This window comes from Pollachius pollachius (assembly GCF_949987615.1).
Source record: "Pollachius pollachius genome assembly, chromosome: 15".
In the NCBI taxonomy this organism is placed as follows: Eukaryota; Metazoa; Chordata; class Actinopteri; order Gadiformes; family Gadidae; genus Pollachius; species Pollachius pollachius.
In genome coordinates, this window is record NC_136948.1 from 10,189,921 (window position 1) to 10,215,607 (window position 25,687).

The 25,687-nt window shown below is 45.3% G+C and overlaps 3 protein-coding genes across 5 annotated transcripts; 1 reads left to right on the forward strand and 2 right to left on the reverse strand.

The window, feature by feature from the left end:
- The first annotated feature begins 1,463 nt into the window (after positions 1–1,463).
- On the forward strand, positions 1,464–3,866 carry LOC307087336 (akirin-2-like). Its single transcript, XM_079752874.1, has 6 exons — positions 1,464–1,605; positions 1,853–2,023; positions 2,439–2,582; positions 2,680–2,829; positions 2,915–2,986; positions 3,285–3,866. Exons 2-6 carry the CDS (start codon positions 1,861–1,863, stop codon positions 3,293–3,295), a joined length of 540 nt encoding a protein of 179 aa, XP_079609000.1. The 5' UTR covers positions 1,464–1,605; positions 1,853–1,860; the 3' UTR covers positions 3,296–3,866.
- A 207-nt stretch (positions 3,867–4,073) lies between these two features.
- orc3 (origin recognition complex, subunit 3) lies at positions 4,074–12,367 on the reverse strand. 3 transcript variants are annotated; one of them, XM_079752873.1, is made up of 20 exons: positions 12,227–12,367; positions 11,289–11,343; positions 11,074–11,171; positions 10,548–10,692; positions 10,227–10,331; positions 9,954–10,114; positions 9,732–9,859; positions 9,584–9,653; positions 8,807–8,920; positions 8,498–8,634; positions 7,942–8,005; positions 7,698–7,814; positions 7,170–7,249; positions 6,634–6,767; positions 6,372–6,460; positions 6,199–6,296; positions 5,801–5,942; positions 5,362–5,478; positions 4,630–4,709; positions 4,074–4,345 (listed from the first exon to the last, which is right to left on the reverse strand). In XM_079752873.1, exons 1-20 carry the CDS (start codon positions 12,248–12,250, stop codon positions 4,240–4,242), a joined length of 2,064 nt encoding a protein of 687 aa, XP_079608999.1. In that variant the 5' UTR covers positions 12,251–12,367; the 3' UTR covers positions 4,074–4,239. The 3 variants fall into 3 exon arrangements, with proteins under 3 accessions (XP_079608999.1, XP_079608998.1, XP_079608997.1); XM_079752872.1 differs by having other exon boundaries at positions 6,259–6,296; positions 9,494–9,653; XM_079752871.1 differs by having other exon boundaries at positions 9,494–9,653.
- Positions 12,368–13,909: 1,542 nt separating this feature from the next.
- On the reverse strand, positions 13,910–24,637 carry znf292a (zinc finger protein 292a; the record flags this gene model as incomplete). Its single annotated transcript, XM_079752559.1, has 8 exons — positions 13,910–20,426; positions 20,522–20,663; positions 20,859–20,995; positions 21,263–21,465; positions 21,725–21,860; positions 22,016–22,094; positions 22,545–22,699; positions 24,488–24,637. 8 exons carry the CDS (start codon positions 24,635–24,637, stop codon positions 14,316–14,318), a joined length of 7,113 nt encoding a protein of 2,370 aa, XP_079608685.1. The 3' UTR covers positions 13,910–14,315.
- Between the last annotated feature and the right edge of the window lie 1,050 nt (positions 24,638–25,687).

A 25,687-nucleotide genomic window follows, 5' to 3' on the forward strand; every position in this document is an offset into this window, starting at 1 on the left:
AATCAGTTGTGTTTTACGTCTGTGGAGCAGGTTAATCTGGGATTCTTTCAGAGGATGATATCAAGAACAACTCTTCATCACCTTGCCCTGAAAGTTCTTATCTATTTATGTTTTATTTATATTGCCCTTTTTTTGTACGACTGTATTCTTGTAAGAAAATAAATGGTGCAATTTTGTTGTGCAATACTTTGTATATTGTGTTTTCCTCTAGTTCTGACTCTGATGACGTTTCCATCAGATTGTTGTTCCTGTTTGTCTTTGAGGAGACAATGGAACCAAGCACCATAGAAAGATGTTTTATAGATATATATTATTCCCTATTTACTTTAATCTATCAATTACTCAGAATAATGTTTGGAAAAATACTATTTTGTAGAAAGGGTTCTTCTATCCCAGAGTTTTTCAACCTGAACCCATTTTAAGGTTTTACATTTTATAACAGCTCTGTAAGGCCGGTCTGGGGAACAGAGCTGGAACCCTCATTCAAACCCTGAACCTAAACACCTAAACCTGAAAACCCTAAACCCAATCCCTTAAACCAAACCCTTAAACCTAACCCTGAACCCAAGGCCTAAACCCTAAAGCCAAACCCTTAAACCAAACCCTTAAACCTAACCCTGAACCCGAGCCAAACCCTTAAACATCACCTAAAGCCAAACCCTTAAATGTTACCTTGAACCCAAACCCTAAAGCCAAACATTTAAACCAAACCCTAAAGCCACACCCTTAAACCTAACCCTTAAACCTAACCCTAAAACTAAAGCCAAACTCCTAAACCTAACCCAAACCCTAAAGCCAAATCCTTAACTTAAACCCTGAGGTCAAACCCCACCACTAAAGCCAAAGCCTAAACCTAACCCTGAACCCAAACCCTAAAGCCAAACCCTTAAATCTTACCCTTAAACCTAATCCTCAAATGTATTAATGGAAAATAAATGTTCCGTTTTAAGTCAGAAACTTTTGTAGACCAAAGGATTTTCCTCTATGTTTTTTTCAAATTTTGTACACATTATAAACAAAACAAACCGTACATATGATTGTCGACCGATCCAGAACAATCAGTTTCTAACTGAACGATAATGATAATGATAATGATAATGATACTAAGACTAAATTAACTCCTGGTTTCCAGTTGTACACTGGTGCCATCGTCTCGACACGAGATGAACTGAACTCTATAAAGCCCGGCTCAAAATGAGTATTTTCTGGAATAAAGTATAGAAAGGATAATAAACCACTAATAACGATCAGTAATAACTTATTCTATGGGGAAAGTCGACGTGAAGTCGGGCACAGAGCCTCATCGACCCGGCGTCGTTTGTAGTTCATTGGCGGCTATGACTATAGTTGAACAACAATACCCACAATGCAAGTGAACACTGCGCATGCTCCCCTCGCGCCCACACGTCGTCGTCAACAAGAGAAGCCGACCTGAGTTCAGTGCTAGCTCTCTATCTACCGCTAGCTCGCTCTCCACCGCTAGCTCCGCATTACATCCTCCAGGCAGAGGGACTAAACTCGTATAAAGACTAACTTTCCCTCGACAACTTGGTCTGAATCCACACCCAGCGGGTCGACTTGGAGAGCGCTCATTTCATCCAGAAGGTGAGCAAGCGTTTAAGTGAAGACTTCACATATTAGTCCGATACTTTAGCTCCAATAGTTAGCTTTGTTTTCTTTCGGCTCGGCTACTTGCTAACCTCCGTAGCGTGTTGCTCTTCCGAGATAACTTATACCGATCCGTCTTCTAATCCCAATAAAAACTTCATTTCGATTAGACTTAAAACGTTAAATAACGAAAACATAACCCCAAGCCATCGAGATCGTCCCGGTAACGTCTTCTCCCCGGTAGTCTGACCGATGGCGTGCGGCGCCACCCTGAAGAGGAGCCGGGACTTCGACCCCCTGATGAGCCCCGCGTCCCCGAAGAGGAGGAGGTGCGTCCCGGTGTCTCCGTCGCCGAGGAAGTACCTTCGCATGGAGCCCTCGCCGTTTGACGAACCGTCGTCCAGATTTACTGCAGGTGAGGATGGACGTCAGCCACTGTCTCTCTCTCTCCCTCTGTCTCAGTCTCTTTCTAAGTCTCAGTCTCTCTCTCTCTCTCTCCCTATCTCCATCTCAGTCTCCTTCACCTCATCTCCATCTCAGTCTCTCTCTCTCTCCCTATCTCCCTCCCCACCTGTCTCTCCCTCTGCTGTCTGTCTCTCTCTTGCTGTCTCGCTCCCTATCTCAGTTAATCTCTCCCCCAATTTCACCAGGCATCGAACCAGCGTAGTCTAGTTGTATAGTGAGAAATATATTTAGGTGTAGTCGACACGCACAGCTTCAATTAAAGCTGTGGTGTTATTTGAGGAGTTCCCTCTTACTGAAGAGGCCTCTGAGAGACGTGTTGTGTTTTCTCCACCAATGGCCCTTTTCATCTCTCCACTTCATTGCAGAGCAAATATTGCATAACATCAAACAGGAGTACAAACGGCTCCAGAAGAGGAAGCATCTGGATTGTTACCAGCAGTCGGAAGGCTGCTTCTCTCTGGACTCCCCGTGTCCGTCCTCTCTCATGTCTGCCCCGCCCGGCCTCCCAGGTCTGAGAACGTTCATCAGACACTTTAAACCATAGAGGTTGTGGTGGATCAGCACGCGGTTCAAATGTGTAATTACATCACGGTTTTATCTCCCCAGGGTCCTCCTCTGGCAGCGTCTCCCCCTCCAGGAGGGAACAGCCGTTATTTACGCTCCGACAGGTCGGCATGATCTGTGAGCGCCTACTCAAAGAGCGGGAGGAGAAGGTCAGGGAGGAATACGAGGAGACCATGACCTCCAAGCTGGCAGGTGGGTTTAGACCAAACAACAACAATGAGGTGGCATATTCTCCTCTGAGAAGTACATTAATAACGGGCTGTTCTTTTTATCTCAGAGCAATACGACACCTTCGTGAAGTTCACACATGACCAATTAATGCGACGATTCGGCGAGCAGCCAGCCAGCTGTAAGTTGATCCTCTGTGTCTCTCTGAAATGCTTCCTGATACAACCAGTGACTATTAGATCAGTGTGTTTATACTATATGGTAGAATGTGTTAGTGCCTGTAAATACTTTGTGATCCCACAAATAGATGTGATGATCCCTCAAATAGATTTGAACCTATCATGTTGCCATATGACTAGTGGGGTAATATTCACTGCACAATATTACTTGTATAAATAGACAACACAAATGGAAGCCTTTTCATTTATTTTATCCAGGTTAACAAGAGACCGTTGTTCACATTTTGCCTTCTCTTCCAGATGTGTCCTGAGTGACAATTTCTCGCTGCAAGAAAATATTTTGTTGAAAACCTCTGGCTGCAAGGAAAGACTGAAGAGAAGAGGAAATTCAGTTTAGCTAGTTTAAATAAAAACCTTTCTTATTGTGCCATAAATCTGTCTTTGGGCAAAGGTTTATACAATGCCGTTGTCAGTGGTTACCACTCTTGTTGTAAGCAGCTAGGTGCTTCCTGATGTAAATGAACAGACCCTATCTCTACCAGTGGCCTATGTTTCTCTTGCTGTAAGTGTTTTTAAAATTCTTACTTTTATAAAGATTCTCGGCATTCCAGACTTTAATTGTTCATCGTATGATTTCCGAAGGTTACGTGTAAATATGAAAAGCCAGGAGGTATGCTGGCCAGTCTTTGGACAGTGAAGACGAGTGTGCGATGGAAGAGTTTGCTGCCCTCAGTTCATTGTTTTGTACCTGAGCACAAAGTCACTGATTTGACCCTTCTCTCCCCATCACTTTATTTATTTAGACATTTGTTTTACTGGTATTACTTTAAAGCCAATGTACTTAGTGGACAACAAAATCCAAATAAACTGTTTTAAAGCGTTAACACTTTGTTCTCAGACTGTCAATTATTTTAGAAATATAAAATATATGCAATGAGATTAAGAGTTTGACATGGATTTATGAAAGGCTGTATTCATTTATTCCAACCTTCAGACTTTAATGTGTGAAAAGGAGTAAAAAAAACTGTAACAAGACCTTGACTTGAAGGTCTTCTCTATAATATTTACTGGTATGCTGCTGCCCTCTGCCAAGTCTCTTGTAAAATCCACCAAATCTTGCAAAATTTGTCGGCTTACTAGATGAAAGCTATAAAACAAAGATGAGCAACAAGGAAACCATATTTCATACAATAAAAATCAACATTCCAATTTTTTTTCTGTCCATTTATTTGAAAACGATTTAGTTGTTGACGAGTTAGCAGCCTCCCCAGGTCAGTCGAGCCACATGGTCCGTCTTCTGCTTCGTGGACTTGATGAAACCGAGAAACTGGAGCTCGGACACAGCCTGGATGAATCGAGCACTTCAAAGCCTTTAGGAAAACAAACAGGGCAGGTCTGGCCAAGTCACCATGGTGACCAACTAAAACAATGGAGCCACTTGTTTGATGAAGAAATCAATGCTTATTTGCGCCGCTGCATGGGTTCTGAGAACTTATAATAATACTACCGTTCAAATGGTTTAAACCAGGCCAATCACAAACAGTTGTTGAACCCAAAATGAGCAGAGGTACGATACTTATTCAGTACATGAATACAGCGTAGGGCTATGCACATAAGTGGACAGGAAATAAGTTGGAAAGGATACTGTTTGAGTTCATCCACTTTTCCATAGTCTTCTGATTCTGGATCTTTGCCCTCTGCAGCACAGACAACAGTTGCATAGGCCTGGAAAAAACAACATCGATTTCACTAATCAGATGCAGCTTTAACATCAGAAAACAAACAACCTTTGACCAAATAACAGCTGTTACTTAAAGCCAGAATCCAAATACTGTGTTGCACATCTAGGATAAGAAGTGAGGGGGTTTGGACTGCTAACAAAGAGGAACAAGGAACCGGAGAAGGCGGTCAGCAGACGACATATCAAACAACAAACAACAAAGTGTTTGTTCAACAGTTTGTGTTGAACAAACACCAGTGTTAGAATGGGGTTAGGATGCAGATCTACGGGGTCAGGATGCAGATCTACGGGGTCAGGATGCAGATCTACGGGGTCAGGATGCAGATCTACGGGGTTAGGATGCAGATCTACGGGGTTAGGATGCAGATCTACGGGGTCAGGATGCAGATCTACGGGGTCAGGATGCAGATCTACGGGGTTAGGATGCAGATCTACGGGGTTAGGATGCAGATCTACGGGGTTAGGATGCAGAACAACAGGGTTAGGATCAAGAACTACAGGGTTAGGGTTAGGCTAACATGCAGAAAAACAACCATGACCATGGACATTTTTCCATGCAAGAGCTGCTGGCTTCCAGGTCAGTCGGGGCGTTATTAAGAACCAAACTAAATGTCTCCATGGTCCCCCCCTGCTCACCTCCAGCCAGTCGTAGAGGTTGATGAGTCTTCCACACTCCAGGTGCAGCTTGTGCACGATGCAGAGGTCCGGCGCTGCGTTGGAGACCCCTCCGTCCTCCGTAAGCAGCGCGTCGTTCTAATAAGAGATCAAGAGAGACCAGATCTCAGATGTGCTCCTCATGTGTGCCCAGTAGCACTAGAACACTTTCCATTGAAACAGTCGGATTTCTCTATGATGATACTAGTGGTCAGAGGAAACTAAATGGGCCGTGTTCTGGATGTCTCCCTGCAGCCTTCAGACACATGCATCACCCCTGAAATGCACTTTTGAAAGGTGCTTTGACCAAAGTGAAGGTTGGACATTAGACTGCCTCTGAACACTGGACCTCCTGGGGGGGGGTACTTGGAGGTAGTGGTAGGGGTACTTGGAGGTATTGGAGGTATTGGGGGGGGGGTACCTGGAGGTAGTGGTAGGGGTTGCTCAGCGCCGTCTGGATGGAGGTGCGCGGCGTGGCGTTGAGATGGCGGCGGAGGAGGGCGGAGGAGCTGTAATAGCAGACCTCGTGCAGCGGCTGTGTCTCCGGGGGAACCAGGTGGCTCCTGGGGTTAGGGTTAGAGTCAGCCACAGGGAGCTTTAGTTAGAGGGTATGCTCTGCGCTTCTATATTTGAACTATTCTGTTTGTTTAGAGAATTTGATCAACAACTAAAGTAAGTAGTAAGCAAGCAAGACACCAACTTTGTTTCTTTCTAACGCACACAAAAGGACAAAGATCCAAATCATAGGAACATCAGAGAAAATAACCCCTGCACACGAGAGGCTCCACACATCATGTTTCTGGTATATCGGATCCACACCTCACTAGGACGTCGATGAAGTCCAGCGCTTCGTTCCTCAGAATTTCAAAGCCACTCAACTTCTTAGTTCTCCGAGTTTCCTTCATCTCCAGCAGCGTCTAAAGACAAGAGAAGACTCTTTAGAGGAAGACTCTTCTTTGTGGAGATGAGCGGTTGGTGAAGAGGAGACATGCCTTCTGCAGCTGGAACAGGTCCGTCTTCTTCTCCATACTTTTGGCGGGAGACGTCATGTCTTCATTGGCCGCCGTTTCAGGCTTAGCTTCTGGTGAAACGAAGCAAGAACACCTGTCATTGTCGAACATATTTTTTATCAAAGTCAATTTTTTATATAATTCATGAAATAATAATAGTAAATGAAAAAAAATCATTGTTGGCGACCTGATGTGGATATAGAATCTTAATATGCATTAACTTACTTAAATAATGACGACTTACCGTCCAAACGCTCAAACTGATCCAGTAGTTCCTGAAGTCGTTCCAGAGAAGCCCTCATCTTCGTAGACCTGCAGAGCTTCAGGATGTCCTGGCAGCCCCTCAGCTCCCTCAGCAGCTCCTCCTTAGCCAGCATCCTGGGGGAGACAGGGAGGGAGGCAGACGGGTGAGGGAGAGGCAGACAGGTGAGGGGGGAGGCAGACGGGGGAGGGGGAGGCAGTAGGGTGAGGGGGAGTCAGACGAGTGGGTTACCACGGGAACACGCGCTGCACTGCCAACGCTCCACATTTGTGTGGTCACTACAAAAGAGCCAAGAATATAAACCCCCTACCGCCAAAACAGACCCCATCTTATCGACATGGTTGGAATTTGAACATAATCAATATTTAAATGAATATAAGATAAGCGGATTGTGTGTCTGGACCCTCTTCCCCTTTAAATAACATGATGTTCTCGGACGCTTGATGATTGAATGGTGGTGGTTAGCCAGTGCTGGGTTCCCTTGATCAACCCCTGTGGGGAAGGGCTTCATGCCTCACCTCAGGAGCTGCATGGCTGAGCGGTACTCCTCCCTCTCCCACACGTTCCCCTCCAGACACGTGATGTGAAGCTCCCTGATCTGCAGAGAAAGAAGACCTGCATTATTTTAAATAACAGCAAAGTATTTTCCCATGAGTAGGGAGGCAGGGAGGTAGGGAGGTATGGGGGTAGGGAGGTACGGGGGTAGGGAGGTACGGCGGTAGGGAGGTATGGGGGTAGGGAGGTACGGGGGTAGGGAGGTACGGGGGTAGGGAGGTACGGGGGTAGGGAGGTACGGGGGTAGGGAGGTATGGGGGTAGGGAGGTACGGGGGTAGGGAGGTACGGGGGTAGGGAGGTATGGGGGTAGGGTGGAGGGAGGTAGGTAGGTATGTTTTTATGTGTGTGGCCGACCAACACAGCTGATGTATCTGATTAGTGATCTGGTCGCAGCGCCCCCTGGAGGAGGAACCATCGTGGGGCTTCGTATTACGGAACAACGAATCTAAGATGGACCTAGATATCCTAGATGGACCCCCTGGACTCCTACCTGCTTCCCCAGCGGGACCCTGGGGAGGGAGCGGGTGAGGGCGTGGAGACATCTCAGGACCGGGTAGTAGTTCTTGTGATACTTGTAGAGATCTTTGAGGAGCATCTTGCAGGTTTCCTGAGAGAAGGAAAACCCTTGAATCAATCATTTAGTCCCCTGAGCAGGTTTACCGTGTTCTCCACCATTACCGGTACTGCCTTTGACAGGATAAGCAAAATCAGTGTCTTCATAAACTAGGGTTCACCTTCATGTGCTGATCGCTCGTCAGCAGATCCACCTGTTCCTGAGGCTGCTGCTGCTCCACATACCTGGAGCAACAGAAGATAAAAAACAGCTGCTAAATCACCAGTTGTAAAACTATGGTCTGTGCTTCGGCAGTTATTGGGTTTGGTTACTGGGGGGGGGGGGGGAGGAATTGCAGATTAGCAGGTCAATGGAACAGCCTTATGCTAACTGGCAGCGATAGCCTCCTACTTTTCCCTAGATGATTCTTTGATAGGGCGGCTGGACAGAAGGAAAGCACTGTTTTCCTACCATTCAACTCCATTGGGGGAGATGAAGAGTTTAACCAGCAGGATGGTGTGACTCTCCCGATAACAAAACTACCTCCCATCATCAGTAAGGTCCTTCCTGAACTCAAACCCTCAGAATCCAGTGGAGGCTGGGTACAGCCTTAAAGGATTTGCTGTAAGCGGACCACCGACCATAAAAGGACCTGCTGTAAGCGGACCAAGGTCCTTAAAGGACCTGCTGTGAGTGGACCTTAGACAAAGACAAAGGTGCAGATGAACCGTACGTACCTTCTGAAGGAGGCCAGCTGCCTGACAGACTCCAGCCCCCGGTGGCTGAGCTGGGTGGTGTTCAGCTCCACCTCCTCCTGCTTCTCACAGCACAGGACGCTGAGCGGCTGGTTGAGGTAGTGCTCCAGCAGCGCCAGCTAGGGGGGCACACACACACACACACACACACACACACACACACACACACACACACACACACACACACACACACACACACACACACACACACACACACACACACACACACACACACGTCACTGATCTGCAGACATAGTACAGGGGGAGAGGAGAGCTGGGAGCTCCTGTTACCTTCAGGCCCTTGATGAAGTTCCTCACAGAGAAGTCATGGTAGAGGAAGATGCTGACCAGCACCTGCAGGACTTTAGCGTTGGGCTTGAAGGGGAAGTGGTGGGTCAGGATCAACTGGTCAACATAAAGAAGCAGACAGGACATGGAAAACCCAAATGAGTTCACTCAAACTGGATTATCTTTTCTTTGGTCCCAATTTTGGAAGTGGAACTGGGTGATGTACAATGGGCATTTCTTATAATAAAACAAAATCATATTTGATCCTCATATTTGAGTATCTTCAGGCCTAATGAGTCCACCTGGTCCACCATACAGGACAGAGGAGTCTACCTAGTGTACCATAAAGGACAGAGGAGGCTACCTGGTCCACTGGTCTATGGTCTATCCTACAGGACAGAGGAGTCTCCCTGGTCCACTGGTCTATTGTCTATCCTACAGGACAGAGGGGTCTCCCTGGTCCACTGGTCTATCCTACAGGACAGAGGAGTCTCCCTGGTCCACTGGTCTATCCTACAGGACAGAGGAGTCTCCCTGGTCCACTGGTCTATCCTACAGGACAGAGGGGTCTCCCTGGTCCACTGGTCTATCCTACAGGACAGAGGAGTCTCCCTGGTCCACTGGTCTATCCTACAGGACAGAGGGGTCTCCCTGGTCCACTGGTCTATCCTACAGGACAGAGGAGTCTACCTTGTCCATGACCGTGGACAGATGCTGGGTGCAGGAGAGGGACTGGAAGAGCTCTATGCAGAGCAGGGAGGACACCGAGTGGGGCAGCACCTGCTGGATGGTGCTAGGTGACGTGGCGATGCCAAACACCAGGATGAGGGGGAGCTGCTCCACGTAGCGACTGCAGAAGCACAAAGAAACAGGACATCAGGCACGGAGCCCGGGATCCGAACCAGGGATCCAGAGGAGCAGCTCTGACCTGCAGATCAGGATGAAGTCCTGGAGAACTCTTGGGTTGAAGGCCTCCAGGTCTTTGAAGATAATAACGATGGGGGGGCGTGCGGGCTCTTCTTCAGATGAACGCTTCTTACCGGGAGTGGAGGATTTCTAAAGAGTAATTTAAGACGAAGGTTCACATCCGTCAACGTGCGAGTCTCCTCCCAGTGAGGGAGCAGTACCCAGAACCTGCCGGGTCACCCACCTTGGATTTGGTCTCATACCACTCACAGAGCGTTGCGAGGGTGCAGTGTGCCCCCTTTGGGTGGGGATGGGTATCACCCTCCTCCTCATCCTCCTCCTCCTCCTCATCCGCAGCAGAGCCAACCAGCCGCTCCAGAACCTTCCGCATCAGACTCTTCAAGGCTAAAACCCGAGTGTGACATACTGTTATGATCCATCTTATATGTAGTTATATGTATATGATCCATAGCACGTACGTTTACTCGGTCAAATACAATGTGTCTTCGTTTCTTACCGCCACACTCTTTGGCCTGTAAACACGCCACATGAGGAGTGACGGACTGCTGCAGTAGTTCACACAAGCTCTGGAAGGTCATGTCATGGTCAGGCACGTTGACCCCTAGAGCCCAGAGGGAGGAAGCAGACGAGGGACCCAATTACTGGGCTGCAGCAATAAGAGCCAAAGAGTTAGGGGAGGGACATTAACGTTGAACATGTAGAGTTCAGCCCGATTCAATAAAAAATGAGTCATCTTATTCATCACTTAATGGCGGTGCGGACCAGTGTGGGCCCCTGCAGTACAGAGGACCAGGGCTCAGTTGGGGCCCTTACGTACCGAGGACCAGGGCAGCAGTAGGGATCTCGCTGGCCCTCATGCGGGCCTCCCAGGGGCCCGCTGTATCGCGGGGGCCGGAGCAGCACCTCTTGATGAAGTGCAGCAGGCCCTCCAGTATCTGCCCGTTGAGCTCATCCTGTAAACTCTTAGACAATAAACATTTAATTAAAATACTTTCATAATGTTGTTGTAATGTAATCTGTGTGCTGAATGTACATATAAGAGGAATTGTCAAACAGCGATTTTTAAGTTCCCTTTCTTTGAATGGGAGCTTAAAAGTGTTTGGGTCAACAATTCTCTACTCTGTAAACTATTGGATGGTATATTGCATTATAGTCCCTTATTTGTAACCAACATGATGTAGAGCTGGACAAAGACATAACTGGACCTTACGTTGAAAGGCGTAAACTATTCTATGTAATAAAAATGGTTTCTTACAGATCATTCCTTTTAACTTCAACGCTACCTGTTATCTTACTCTATAACACTTTCTCTAAAGTACAGAGTACAGTCTGCTTTTCCTCACCTCTGTCTCCTCTTTAATAGTGTCCCACAGCTTCTTACAGAGTGTGTATCGCAGGCTGCTGTCCTCACCGCCATCACAGCCATGGCTGAAATAATCCACTGTTTGCACAGAGAGAATCAAACCATTAAAAAAGAGTCATTACAATACATCATTACTAGATAATCAATAAGTAACAACGTTGATGTCGCATTCTCATATAAGATACAATTACTCACCTATTTCAGAAGACTTCCTTCTCTTTTTAGCACTCGGCTTAAAAACAAAGCAGCCCTGAAATAGAAAACCCGACAGAGTCAAACACCACAGTCAAACCCCAGGGGAGTCAAACACCACAGAGTCAAAACACCAGAGGAGTCGAACACCCCAGAGTCAATCACCAGAGGAGTCAATCACCAGAGGAATCAAACACCAGAGGAGTCAGAGTCAATCACCAGGGGAGTCAAACACCACAGTCAAACCCCAGGGGAGTCAAACACCACAGAGTCAAAACAACAGAGGAGTCGAACACCAGGGGAGTCGAACACCACAGAGTCAAAACACCAGAGGAGTCGAACACCACAGAGTCAATCACCAGGGGAGGCAATCACCAGGGGAGTCAAACACCAGGGGAGTCGAACACCAGAGGAGTCAAACACCAGGGGAGGCAATCACCAGGGGAGTCAATAACCAGAGGAATCAAACCCCAGGGGAGTCAAACACCACAGTCAATCACCAGGGGAGTCGAACACCAGGGGAGTCAATCACCAGGGGAGTGTCAAACACCAGCGGAGTCCAACACCAGAGAATCCAACACCAGAGAATTCAACCCCAGAGAACCCAACACCAAATCGTCAAACACCAGAGGAGTCCAACACCACAGAATCAAACACCAGGGGACTCGGAGTCCAACACCACAGAGTCCAACACCACAGAATCTAACACAAGGGGACTCGGAGTGCAACACCACAGAATCAAACACCAGGGGACTCGGAGTCCAACACCACAGAGGAGTCAGAGTCAAACACCAGTGTCCAGGTGAAGCAGGACCATTACAAAAGCTAACGTCATCCATCTAAGATGAATGACGTTATGTTGTCATCCATCTAAGATGTATGACGTTATGTTGTTATCATGACGGCAGATGTAAGTTCACATCTCCGCTGTTCTCAGTTACCTTTGATACCGACGAGGTAGACATCTTGAGGTAGACAGCGGGTTACAAAAAGGGATACATAAAAACTTAAGTTACGAGGAAGAAATGTCTACTAAGAGGCTTGGTTGTCCAGTTGTGCTTTTACTGCCTGCATGTGATGGGTTGCCGACACGGAGCACTTCCGGTTCCGGCACGAAATTTCCCGCCAGTTTTGTCGTCTGCAGAAGCTGTATTCCCTACTTATGTAATTTAAAGTTAGAAGTTTCTCGATTTATCATACTACAGTTGTCAAAATAGTTGTTGTCGGTAGAAAATGTAAACTGAATAGATAAACAAATAAATGAACTAATTTATATTTAGCAAGAAGTGTTTTAATCACGTCTGGTTTCTACATGGTAACTTTGTGACGTCACTGATCTAGCATGACTCCTAGGTCTGCATGGACCAGGTCATCAGGTGTCCTATGAAGAGACATTTACTGGTTTATTTTAACTCAAATTCAGATTGGTGTCACACAATACACTTAAATGCTATTTTAATTAAGTATGATTAGATTCAATTGATTCTGAGTTTTTAAAGTACAGGCCTAAATCTCATAAGGTTTAACTTGGTTCATCATGTAACGTTCACAAATATCGTCAGATATATAGTTCATATTTTTGCCTAATTACATATGGTAAGCATATTTGAGTATTTATTACTTATGCTTCAACTCACTAAAATAAACAGATGCTTGCCAGTAAGTGTGGCATGTCACATAATGGTCCTGTGAATAAAGAATCCAATTAATTTTACTGGAAGCCGGCCCGGTTTTTGATGAAAAAACTATTTTTAATCCTTTGAAGTATCATTGTTTCGGGCTAGGGATGGGTCGGAGAGTGGTGATTGTTCAACATATGGTTTATTCAGAGACACAGGCTCAACGAGCTTGACCCCTGGAGATGGTTGATGAAGCATTTCTTGAACAAAGGTAAGCATTCAAGTTATACTGGAAATGGGTGGGATGGTACATAAGCCACACCTACAGGTTCTAAATCATCAGGTTAACCTTCAGTCTGTCTTGGCTTGGTTGGAAATACAAAGAGGCCATGTTTGTAGTGTCTGACTTATCTCAAACCCAAACAACTTTATTTTGTGTTGACCACTGAAATAGACACCAGTTAACACCAGTCCTGAAGCTTTTCGGGACTGGTGTTAGCATTAAAACACAAGTGGTCCAATGAGGTACTGATGTTTGCTTGAATCAAGTGGTCTAAATGAAAGGAAATTAATTTACATAATCTTGCATGGTTTTAAAGTCAGAATCACAAGGTAAAAAAAAATACAATCTGTATAATGTCTAGTGTTGTAATTGATTGATTCTGTTGACTAGTTGCCTGGTTTTTAAATTCAACATTCAGCCCTTCCCCTCACCAGGCCGATCCTGCAGTATGTTTAAGGTTGTTTTCCATTTCCATACCTGAAAACATTACTAAAGCTAGACTAGAGCTCTTTAGTTGATAACACACTATGAAAATATAACTATACTGGTTCTTTGTATGACGCTAACAATCCTCTACCTGTCCTAACCCTTACCCTCTGTCCTTGCCCTACCCGTCCTTACCCCACCTGTCCTAACCCCACCCTCCAGTCACAACAGAGGCTGGTTACCGGTGTTACAAAAATAATCCATCGATCCAAGATTTACAAAAGGTACAGGTTACATTTTATTGAACACTGTGTGGAAGACATGTAAATATTACAGATAGGTCTACTAGTGTTGAGAAAGGATAAAATAAATACAAACAATACTTGAAATCCCATAGGGATATATAAAACAGTTCTTAAAAGTCTCCAATTAGAAAAGAAAAAAAAACTCTTCAGTACTAAGCTCATAAATACAAACATGTTTCTAAAATCTATGCCCTAAAGATTACCTGGTTATTATATCTAACGTACATACTTAAAATCATCCAAGACATATATTTCATAAGTACAAAATTGTCAATTTCCTGTTTAACTGGGACCACTTAATAGTTGGAAATCTGATGCACCATCAACAAACCATTCTGCAGCATTTACCTTCTCGAATCCTGAGTGAGGTTGAAAATAAAGCCCAGGCTACGATCCACTACAAAACCACTTTCTTTATGATAACTATTGGTCTCATATTTTGTAGCTGCTTGAGTAAAAGGTCGGCACCATCTGAAAAAGTTTTATCCACTAAAATCTTAACGTTATTAACTGATTTGAGATTAAGGGGATTTCTGAAGTCAACTGCATTTGCATTGTCACTTATTTCATCTGAGACTTTCGCCCTTTGAGCAGACTTTTGTTTGACAGAGTGAGGCTTTTTGGCTGGCAGTTCAACACCGGCTCTATCGCTCAGCTTCCGTTTGGAAGCTTGGGTTGACTCTGAGGTTTCTATAAACTTTAAGAAGGAATCTTCGAGTTCTGAAGGCTTAAACGTTTCAGGGAGGAGACCCTCGTCACACTGCTCCTCTGGGGGCGAGGGAGTTCCAGGATTAGAGTTATCCCTGGAACTGCTAACAGTCAGACGGTTTCTGAGGGTCTGCATCCGCTCTGTGCAAGCTGGTGTTGGATGAGCAGGCTTCCTAGGACGGCCTTTCTTATTCCCCTCGGTCACGGTGGAAGTCTGAGACTCTGAACTCTCGTCGGTGGGTGATTTGCTGTAGTCGTGGGCCAATCGGTCGTCTGCGTTCGGGCCGTTGGGTTTTGCAACTTCGGTTTCACTGTCTTCGTTTTCACTCACTTCGGACGAAGAGCTCGTGGACATGCCTTCAGATTTGTTTGCGTCTTTAAACCTGGAACGGGAATACTTTTTGCAGAATATAAACTGGCTCCTATGGTCCTCAATGTACCGCTCTGTGAGGCCATGAGTGGTGTAATGTTTGAAGATGCTCCTCTCGGCCCGCTCCACGGTGTCACAGCCCATTATCATACAAGGGTACTGCAGGGAGGACTTCTTGGTGCACAGGGCGGACGCCTCCTCGTGGGATTTGAGAGCAGGTTTTCCAAAGCTGCTCCAATGATCTATAGAGTTGACCTCTTTTTTTTTTAGGTTTTTCTTTTTCACTTTGTACTTGCTTTCAAAGATTTCTTTCGGGCTGTTTTCCGGGCCAAACAGGCCTACTGACTTGGTTCTCCTACCGTCGCTACTTTTCGGATCGTAGACGTACTCGTGCTTCTTGATCAGATGTCGCAGGAGGTTGGACTTTGTAGTGTAGACACAGTCACATCCGTCATACTCACACTTAAATGTCGTGTCCACTGACCCGCTCTCAGAGATTGCGATTTCTTTGTGGAAGTTTTTGATGTGCTCAATGTACTTGTCCGCACACTCAAAGGGTAGAGAGCACTCCTCCCGATCGCATTTAAATGTTCCTACGTTCATGCTGGACATCATAGCAGTGGCTTTATCACGCGTGAATTTATGAAGTAAAAGGTAATGCTGCACTAACTTAGGGACTCCCATGAACACTCTGGAACAATCCTTTACTTGACATCTGACTTCATCATCTTTGACTACGCTCTCTTGTCCGCTCGTTACACTGTGTTTATCAGAATCCCCTTCTGCTCTGGTCAAGGGCAAGGAGGCCTGATGCATAGCCCTGTAATGGAGGATGAGGTTCTGTTGAATGGTAAACGCAGCGCTGCATCCTTCGTGAACACAGCGATACGGTCTATAAGGGCTGAAGGCGTTGTCTAGGTCGCCCATCTTCAGCCCCATCTTCTTCTGGGGCTTCTCTCTCTTGTGGTGCTCCTCCTTTGTGGGCGAGGTTTTTGAACCACTCGGTTGGTCAGATGGTTCATGGGGATTCGACTCTATGCTCGCCTCCCCATGCTGCTCGTTTGGTTCTGGGCCCGGGTTTGCTTGAGCCTCTCCGGGTTCCTCTTGAGCCGGGTCAGGCATTGATGAGGAGCTCATCTCACAGTTCTGCCCGTCGCTCAAATAGTGAAGAGGGGATGGCAACTTTGTAACAGTTAATATTTCACAGGCAATACCTTCGTCTGCAGAATCAGATGCAGCCGTGACCATCATGATGTTGTCTTCATGGTCTGCCTGAGTTTCAATCGCTATATCAAGTGGCTCTTGTTTAATTCCAGGTACTCCTAGTGAAGATCTCGTTGTACGGCTTGTATTCTCCGCAGCGCTGGTGGTACGGCTGCTATAACAATCTTCTTTGGCTAGTCTGAATACACGCCTATTGCGTGCACTGAATTTTAGCTTCAGCATCTCTGGCTTTGTTAAGCGATGAACCTTTTCGTAATGGATTCTCAAGCCTGTCGTTCTGGTAAATGTTTTAGGGCAAATCTGACAGGGGTATGGTGAAAACTTCACTGGAGTCCTTTTCAATTCGTCTATCTTATCATTAGTGTAATCATGCATTTTTGCCAAGTGTTTGAATAATGCCTCTTTCGTCATGAATGAAAACTCACAATCATCCTGATCACACTTAAAAGGTTTGGGTAACTTTTCCCGAGACTTCTCCTCGCGTTTTTCTTTCTGAGTCTTACTTTTTTCATGGTCAGATAAGGAGTCTGTGATGACAACATGTTGAGCTAAGGCCATTTTTTCCATTTTCAACTTCTCCTGTGCAGCCTCAATTAAATCCAACCTTTGAAAGGCCTTGGAGATTTCCATCAAGTGATCCTCACTGCGGGGCCTGGCCTGGGAGGAGGCAGTGGACTCCTTCTCCTTCTGATCGCTGTTGGTCTGACCGGGCGGGAGCTCCTTGGAGGCCGACGGGAGCGGAGCAGAAGAGGGGTCTATCATTGAATTCTGGGGCTCTGTTTTAATCAGGTGAGGCGTGGTCAAAGTGGTCAAGCTACAGCTTTCCTGTGAGAACTCTCCATTGGTCATGTTGAATATTGCTCCATTAGTATCGGGGACGAGAGGGTCATTGAGAAAATCTAGGAATGATGTGGGTAGGTCAGCCGTTAGATCCACCTCATCCAACGGCTTGCATTGAGACCGCTTTGATAGATGACCTCCGAGGGACTTGGTGCTCGTGAACTCTCGGAAGCATCTCCTGCAGATGACTTTACCGTCCTTTATTATCGCCGGCCATTTGGTTCTCTTGCTCAGTCTGTTTCGCTTTCCTTTCGGTGCATCAGCATCGTTGCTCTTGTCATCGGAGGGATTAGCCTCACCTTCGACCGTACTCAGGTCTTCCTCAAACGGGACGTCTGCGGTAATAACGCTTTGCGGACTGAGCAGAACCTTGACCGCCCTGTCAATCGGATCAAGAGCAGGCGTCTCCACCTCGGGTGTCGTAGCCTTGGGAATGACGGAGGTGGCTTTCGGTACACCTTCGGTCTCTGGGATGTCTGTCTGACATTTCATTGGGAGGTCTTCCTTTATTTCTGGAGGCAGACTGGCTGCTGCGTTCTGATTGTATGGAGGGGGATAGGTTTCAACCGGAAGGTTTTCAACTGTTAAAATGCTACTGGGGTGACCGATCTGGCCCGTCATATTGGTATTCGTCTTTCTTGAATCACTGTCAACACTGGCCTCCGGCTGCATTAATACATATTGCTGTCCACCATTGTGTATTTGGGCCACATTGTCAAGCATTAGTGAGCTAGATACATACTGAGACATCAAAGTTGAATCTGAAGCAACATGTGACATGGTTCCACTGTGTGTAGCTGCCAGTGAATGGTCTCGTTCAGCCGGGAGAGGGGCCGTGGTTTGATAGAGATCTGGTTGCCACTGAGGGTAACTCCGGGACGGATATTCAGCCACATTAAAGACATCAGGAAAACAGTTACTCATAGGAGATGAAGGCCAATCCTGGGCTCCTTCTGAATTCATTAGGCCAGCAGAATTCCCTGGGCTTCCCCATGATGGATAGTGGGTAGGATTCACCATTGGAGTGATAGGCACTGGGTCCACTGAGCCAGGGTAACAGGGGGCAGGTGAGCCTGAACATCCCAGAGGATAATCCATCTGCTGCATCCCTGCCTTGTTGCATAGTGGTGGTATCTGTGGAGTCGGGGATCTGTGTGACTGACTGGGGGATGCCGTTTCCATGTTAGAGATTTTCTTCGCAGTTATTTTTACCACTTTGTTGTATTTCTTGGCAAGTTTCCAATCTTCAAATATTTCAGGGTGTTGTTTCTTCACATGCCGTGAGAGACTTTTATTTGTGCTGTATGCACGTGTACAGTCCTTATATGGGCAGCAATGCATGATCTCCTCATTGCCAGCTGCAGCTGGAATGCTAGGAGAATAGCCGTGTGAGGAGCATGGGTTCTCAGCTTTTATCTGGGATGGAGAGAGAATCTGAGGTGGCACTTTCTGAAAGACATGAGCAACTCCATTATCCATGTCTTCTCTCAGCGGACCATCTACATGGTTTATTGTGAGGGGAACAGGGTATACAGGTGGATTCTCCACGTGCTCAACTACTATGGTTGGTTGCTGAGGCTGAACTTGCTGCGGCTCTGTTGCATCAACTGTTGCTGGGGCGGGATTGGTCAGGGGAGTATAGCACTTCTCTGGTTCTTCAGCCTCTAGATCCTGATTTAGCATGCTTTCGATGGAGTGTTTCACCCTTAAAGGATTAGGCTCCTTGGGTGTCAGTGGCGACTTGGAGGGTGAGGTGCTCGCCATGGCCACGTCCTTCATATAAGCCTCTGTGTCGATGCGTTCCAGGCGGACGAAGGCTGAGCACTTCTCATCCTTCTTAGGTGTGTCCTGGGGGGCGGCCTGAACGTTTGGGGGGGGCTGAAGGACTTCGTTGGATGGTGGAGGACTGTTCAACGCATCATGTGTACCATGATTCCCTTGGAGAGACAGGCATTCGGACGGCGAGGTTAAAACCTTTGCACAGTTGACTGTCTGGCTCGTGTATGTAAGGTAATGCTGGGCCTCATGATCATATAACAAATAGGCCTCATTAAAAATCTGTCCACAATTAGGGAGCATACACCGAGCCTGGAATTCTGGATGCGTTTTCCTATGCATGAGCAGTTCAGAATTGGAGTTAAAACTAGCTTTGCAATCAAGCTGTATGCAGATATATGGTTTGATCCCACAGTGCATTTGCAAATGATCATTGAGATGTTTAACATTAACAAACTGCCGCCTGCAATACTGGCACACCACCTTCTGCTTCTGTATCTCTAGGAAACGTATTGCTTCTGCATCATCCTTGTGGCATCTTACATGAGCCATGAGATTACGGAAAAACTTGAACGCCTTTGAACAGTTTTGAACTGGACAGAAACAATCCTGGCTGAGCTGTGTTTCGGACGTCCCTTGCTCCTGGGTGACGAGGCTCGTTGGGTTTACTTGCGTGTCAATACTGGCATAATTGCCGTTTGAAGGCTCTATTTTGACAGGGCTGAGGTTGGTTTTTACGGCCACCTTTACATTTTTTAACGGACTTTTAGCAGTCTGAACTGGTTTGCCAACCTTCCTAGCAGCTTTCATTGCAGCTAGTCTCTCTTTACATGATTGCTTGACATGGGAAGCAACATGTGGCTCTAAAACCTCCCGGCTTTCAAAACTATCCGCGCAAATCGGGCACAGATACATACCATCTTTAAAATGCTTCTGAGCGTGGCGCACAATACGGTGACCTAAAAACTCCTTGTCGCATAAAACACAGTACTGCATGTACGCTCGCCAATTGCGAAACCGAGCAGAGACAAAGCCTTGCTCCCTTAGTTTTTTAGCCTCTCTATTCTTCTCCCTCTCATCTGTGATCTCGTTCAGTTCATTTGTAGTGTTCAACAGAAAGTCCTCCAGATCCTTGTACTCCGGGGCCTTGGCCAGGGCGCTCTCCTCCTCTTGTTCCTCCGCGTCGTTCAGCGTGTCTATGGACGACACAATGGCCGCTTCTTCACCCATCAATGCCAAGCAGTTGCGCTTCAATGTTCTCCAGTCCCAGAACTCGGGATCAAAAGGCCACTGTGTCTTCAAGGCCAGCAGTAACTCACAGCGTAGGGAGTTAGGGACCGGCAGGTTCCCCTCCTCCTCTGGCTTCTGGTCCGGCTCGTTGTATAAGGACTCCACAGAGTAGTAGGAGTCCACGGTTGGCTGGAGGAGGAACTCCGTCAGCTGACACGCACGCTTCACCTCAAGATCGTTTGGCAAGAGGCAGCAAATAGTTTTGCAGATGGTAGACTTGCTGTCCTTATGGTCACTGGTCGTCATTTTAACGGCCTGAATGCACATTTCCACACACACTGGGAGCCCCACCTCTCCGACCTGAGAAACACAAAATCAAAAAAAAAACAACGTGAAGTCAGTTCCTTTGGACACATGAAAGCAGACCATATAGATGTAACGTTTTTTAAATGTACCTCATTTTGTATAACTTTGATGAAGAACAGGATGTGACAGACGCTTCTGCACAGCAGCGTCATCTTCTTGCTCTGCTCCAGAAATACATCCGTCGAGGACTCCAGCCGAATCAGCAGCTTACTCCAGAACAGCGTGAGTTCCCTGGCAAATCAGAATAACACCAGTTTAAATATTAGCCGAGTCAATCTATTCAGTTAGATCCAAAATTTTCAGAAACCTATTCATCCTAACTAATCACGCCGTCAAAGATTAATAATCTTTGGTTTGGGTGGGGGAGAACCTCGTCCTCTGTGTTTGCATGCACGAACGGAGCTCAAACCCGTGTTGGAAACCCACCAGGCACAATAAACCTCTTCTTGGAGAAGCTGTCGCTTGAGGAAGGCAGTACATAAACACAAGGCTCCCTTCTCGTCGCCCTCCGACTCCAGGTTACAGATCATGTCCAGAGCATCTTTACAGTCGATGGATGTGATCTGGGATGAGACAAAGATGAAGTACACATTAATCCCAGAGTTGGGTATATAAGAATTACACTATTTCTACATGTGGGAATAATGCATACAATATCTATATACACAATTATTATAATGAGCAGAATGTAAAGAGAAACATAGTAGAGGTAAACTATTACATTGTTGAAAAAGGAAAACACCATATTATCATGCAAGAAAAACCAAAACCATTCCTTTTGACAACACGATCTTCAACAGGTGCTTGGTGAGGATAAGTAAATCACTTACTTCTTCCGTGAGCTGCTCTTGAGTTTTCGTCATGCAGATGCAAACCAAGTAGATTTGCTTAAAGTTCCCTTTTCCTTCATATCCCGGGTACTCTGAGCATATCTTAGCAAGGACCGCAGCCTTTTCAATACTGTCCACTTTGATCAGATGCTTTAGTCTCATGTTGAGCAGCATAGGACCTTCCAACTCCAGAAATTCGTGGACTACAAAAGAAAGATGGAAGCAGAGGGAAACGGTTACTCATTCAAACATTAGCTTAACAACGGATCTAAGAAACCACATCTCTTCTTCCAAACAAATACATTTTTGCAATTATTTTCTTTTGCGAATAATGCTAGCAAAATGCTGAGCACAAGAAACAAAAAGGGACTTCTATGGAGTATCAGATTGTGTTTAATGCTCTGTGCATTGATTGTGTGTTGATCCCGGACAACACCCACTGGGATCTATCCCAGAACTGACCATGATCAGTCTGAGGAGATCCGTTGGCCAGGATGCTGCTCAGAGTGGCGTTGGACCACACGCCACCCTGCTGAGCCATGACAGAGAGCACGCAGAGCTGAGTGTGACCCGTCTCTTGAGAAAGGCTGTGTGCCAACTTGGGAAGGAAAGGAAAGTGGGCAGATGGTTAGATGCCACAGAGTGCTGCAACCATTTAACAACAATATCTGATTTCATCACTAAGGCAGGAGTTGAGGTGAGGAGAATAAAAAAGGGGAATCTCAGAATCTGAGTTAAAATCTTTAAACTGACCTTCATGGAGGACTGGAATTCCTCCCATAAGGCAACAGGGACGTGCTGGGGCAGTAAAAGTAGCAACTCCACACAACTCCTGTGAATTCACCATCCATCAGAGAAAAATATAGTTCAAGGACAGATACAATACACCATGCATAGAAATGTCTAATGGATCTAAATATACAAATTTCAAGGCCAGAATTTGCACATCAAAATAACAAGGGAGAGAACGAGAATGAGGGCAGGTTCCTTGATGGTGCTTCTGTAAACATGAATGAAATTTGTGAACAACCCCAGGATTTAACCCTTTTTAATCATGCCGGTGTGTCTTATATTTTACCATCTCATATTTAATTATTTTAACAACATGGTTGAATGGCTTAGCAATAGACACACTGAGTCGATTTGAACACACAAGCAAACACCTACATGGATCGTTACACTCACAGAATGGAAAGGAAAATTTTGGGTTGGGGTAGAAAAGTGAAATAAAGTTGTTAACAAGTGTACGCAGTGTCTGGATTGGACAGAATACCCTACTCACAGTGCTAACTTTTCAAGTAGAAGTGGCACATTTTCACATTCAGAGGAGAGACACGAGGTGGCCTTTGCGAAGCTGAGTATGGCCACAGTGTAGACCTCCAGCAGGGGCAAGGGGTCTTCATCCGTCTTCCACCGACCAGCATTCTCCACTAGGACCTACCATACCAATGTAAACACCAGGGAATAGAGGCCATTAATGATGGTACCGCTACTACGACATCTATGCTTCGATGTAGCTAAAAGTAACATTAAATCAGACCATAAGAAAAGTCATTCATAATGGTATACAATGTAAAGCAATGCAAGTCAGGTCAGAACCACATAGAACTGATCATCTGCTACTTTAGGAAAGCCAAGGTAGGTAGAACTTGCGCTTTAACTGTCAAACACCGTTTCTATATCAGAAAGGAAATGCAAAGTTTTAAATGCAATGGAGAAAAATAATGGAAAGAGATAAAAAATAAATTCTAGGATCAAGTTTCTAATTTATTTATTGAATCAAGTCCATTACAATAAACTTTTGGTAAAGGTTATGATTCCATACTTAAAAGAAACAGCTTGGTAGATCACATTAAGTTTGTAGTGTACACACACTTTTTAAATGGATCATATAATACATCTTTTTATACGAGTCTTATCCACGTTTTATTGTATTCTTGCTCATTGATGTTTGTTTAATGACTCCTCATCAATTTCCCCTTCCATATCATTGAGCCATAAACTAGATCCTTAATCAGCTTAACACATATTCAGAGTGGTAATGGTTATATCTGCACATTTATAACTTCTGCAGGATTTGACCAAGCAACCATCATCATATTTTGGATTATGGTAAAAGTAAAACACATTGAATCAGATCTATATATTTATAAGACATGCATAACAATTCTCATCAGGACCTCAAAATGGATTTCATATTACGGCTTTGAATTCGTGTCGATATTATCGAAAAGTATTCAATAACTGACTCCCATCAGCTACAGTTTTTATGATGGAAAGTGGAAATGAAGCTGTGAGACATCGTGGTGATGTGGACACTTTTCAGAATAAAATGCATGTATTTGTCAACTGCAGGAATGTTTATTTCTGTGACCAGAGTTCTGCAGGCCGGTGATGATGAACTACGCTGATTAAGGCATGAGACCCGCGTTCTGCAGGCCGGTGATGGTGAACTATGATAATTAGGGCATGGGACCCGAGTTCGTACAGACCGATGGTGAACTACGGTAATTGGGGCATGGGACCTGAGTTCGTACATAACGGTAATTGGGGCATGGGACCTGAGCTCGTACATAACGGTGATGGTGAACTACGGTTATTGGGGCATGGGACCTGAGTTCTTGCAGGCCAGCGATGGTTAACTACGGTAATTGGGGCATGCGGCCTTGGCTAACACCTTGTTTAAAAAAAAAAAAAAATCACTGCTTTTTTCTTTCGTGAAATAACGCAGACTATCAAAAGTAGACAATGTATGCAACCATTTAAGATCTGCAAGAATCATTCAACAAAACTCGGTTTAAACGTGCATGTCCAGTGCCATTCATTAACCCAAATGCAATGCAAACATGCATGGATTATTTCAGTATGTCGCTAGCCCCCCGTCCTCCCAGCATGACCACTGGGACCTGCACCCAGCTAGCTTCATCTGGACCTCCGGCCCGGAGGAAAACCACTGCGGGATCAACGCTCATGCATCAAGGTCACTTCTCCACACGATAATCCGACCAATGCGCACATAAACATTGACAACTGGCACATAGCGTAATAACGGACGGGTCAAATAGCAGAGGAAAGGTTTTCCATCTCATCTTAAAAGGCAGCTAGCTTGCTAGCCAGCTAGCTCGCTAGCCGCTTAGCTACATTGTTGTAGCCGACGTACACGCGCATCCTCGGCCAGGAAGCAGGAGGCTGCAGGCTGGGACGACGCGGAGGAAACAAGCTTACTTGACAAAACTCTTGGCAGAAATGCAAAGAGGCCTCCAACGACGATCCCGAGCTTTCTTTTAGTGTTGCGGTCAAATTCTGAAAACGTTCTCGGAGTCCCTCGATAGTTTTCCGTGTATCATATTCCTTCTCTGTCTCCCCCTCCGCCATCTTCACAACAATCACGACCGCGTACGCACAGATGTTACGTCGCCAGACGCGCACACGCACGGGCACGCAGGAGGGGGAGGGGAGCGCCAGAGTGTGTGCTCCACATTCTCTGATGTCAACAAAGCATCAATGACCTTACAATGACACAAGATGGTAATCTACAAACTAGGCCCCGACGTTTACCCAGCACCCTACCTTATAATATAGACCATTGTTATGGTCTGTAACCTTTGGTTTTATTGCTACTTGCTCCAAGTTTTAGTGAGGCATTTGATTGAATATTGTTTGGTAAAACATGATCCTGGGAAATACTGGATGCTGATAATGTATGACCAAAATTGTCTACTAATTTTCGAAGTGTTCTGAATTTAACTATGTTATACATTTATTTCTCAAATTGAATATGACACACTTACAATACAGAATGACATATTATATCTCCAAACAACTCAGCAGCCAGATATAAGGGGTTCAACCAACCAAACACAGTTCATGTATATTTATATGGTGTAACATTGTTACACAATAAAGCATTCACTTAATCAACTTTTGTAGAGAGATTTTCTTTATGTATTTTACCTATTAATGAGCCCTATAGATCAGTGGAAGTACAAACAGACAATAAATACACACATCATTACAATTAGCAATCAATATAACTAAGACACAAAAAAGTGTTTTTAGGTTCTTAATATATATATATAAAAAAAAATGTATGTGTTGCAAATCAAAAGATGGATAAGATCCCATAACACATTTTGTTATTCCAATAACTTTTCGCATATGGTTAACACTGTGAGCTTAATAGTTTGCATGATATATATTTTTGTAACATTTTCATTTGATTTTGATGATTGATTATTGTCAATAATCCGGTATAACATTGACATCAACAGGTACCTAATACCATGGCTCACAACAAAAAGAAGTGAAGATGTAGTCTACATGTTTTGATAAAGTTTATTTCTATAATTTATCATTTAATCTACCGAGAGATATTATTGTATTTACACAAGAGAGGTGCATGTTGGGCTGCAGACATTTAGAAGA

What these genes read in the sequence shown, in the direction of transcription:
- LOC307087336 (XM_079752874.1), top strand. Translation starts at nt 1,861, where the DNA reads ATGGCGTGCGGCGCCACCCTGAAGAGGAGCCGGGACTTCGACCCCCTG. An exon ending in TGCCCCGCCCGGCCTCCCAG is followed by an intron (nt 2,583 to 2,679) that starts GTCTGAGAACGT and finishes TTATCTCCCCAG; the next exon opens with GGTCCTCCTCTGGCAGCGTC. An exon ending in CATGACCTCCAAGCTGGCAG is followed by an intron (nt 2,830 to 2,914) that starts GTGGGTTTAGAC and finishes TTTTTATCTCAG; the next exon opens with AGCAATACGACACCTTCGTG.
- orc3 (XM_079752871.1), bottom strand. Translation starts at nt 12,250, where the DNA reads ATGTCTACCTCGTCGGTATCAAAG. An exon ending in CTATTAAAGAGGAGACAGAG is followed by an intron (nt 10,693 to 11,073) that starts GTGAGGAAAAGC and finishes TTATTGTCTAAG; the next exon opens with AGTTTACAGGATGAGCTCAA. An exon ending in CGAGCGATCAGCACATGAAG is followed by an intron (nt 7,815 to 7,941) that starts GTGAACCCTAGT and finishes TCCTTCTCTCAG; the next exon opens with GAAACCTGCAAGATGCTCCT.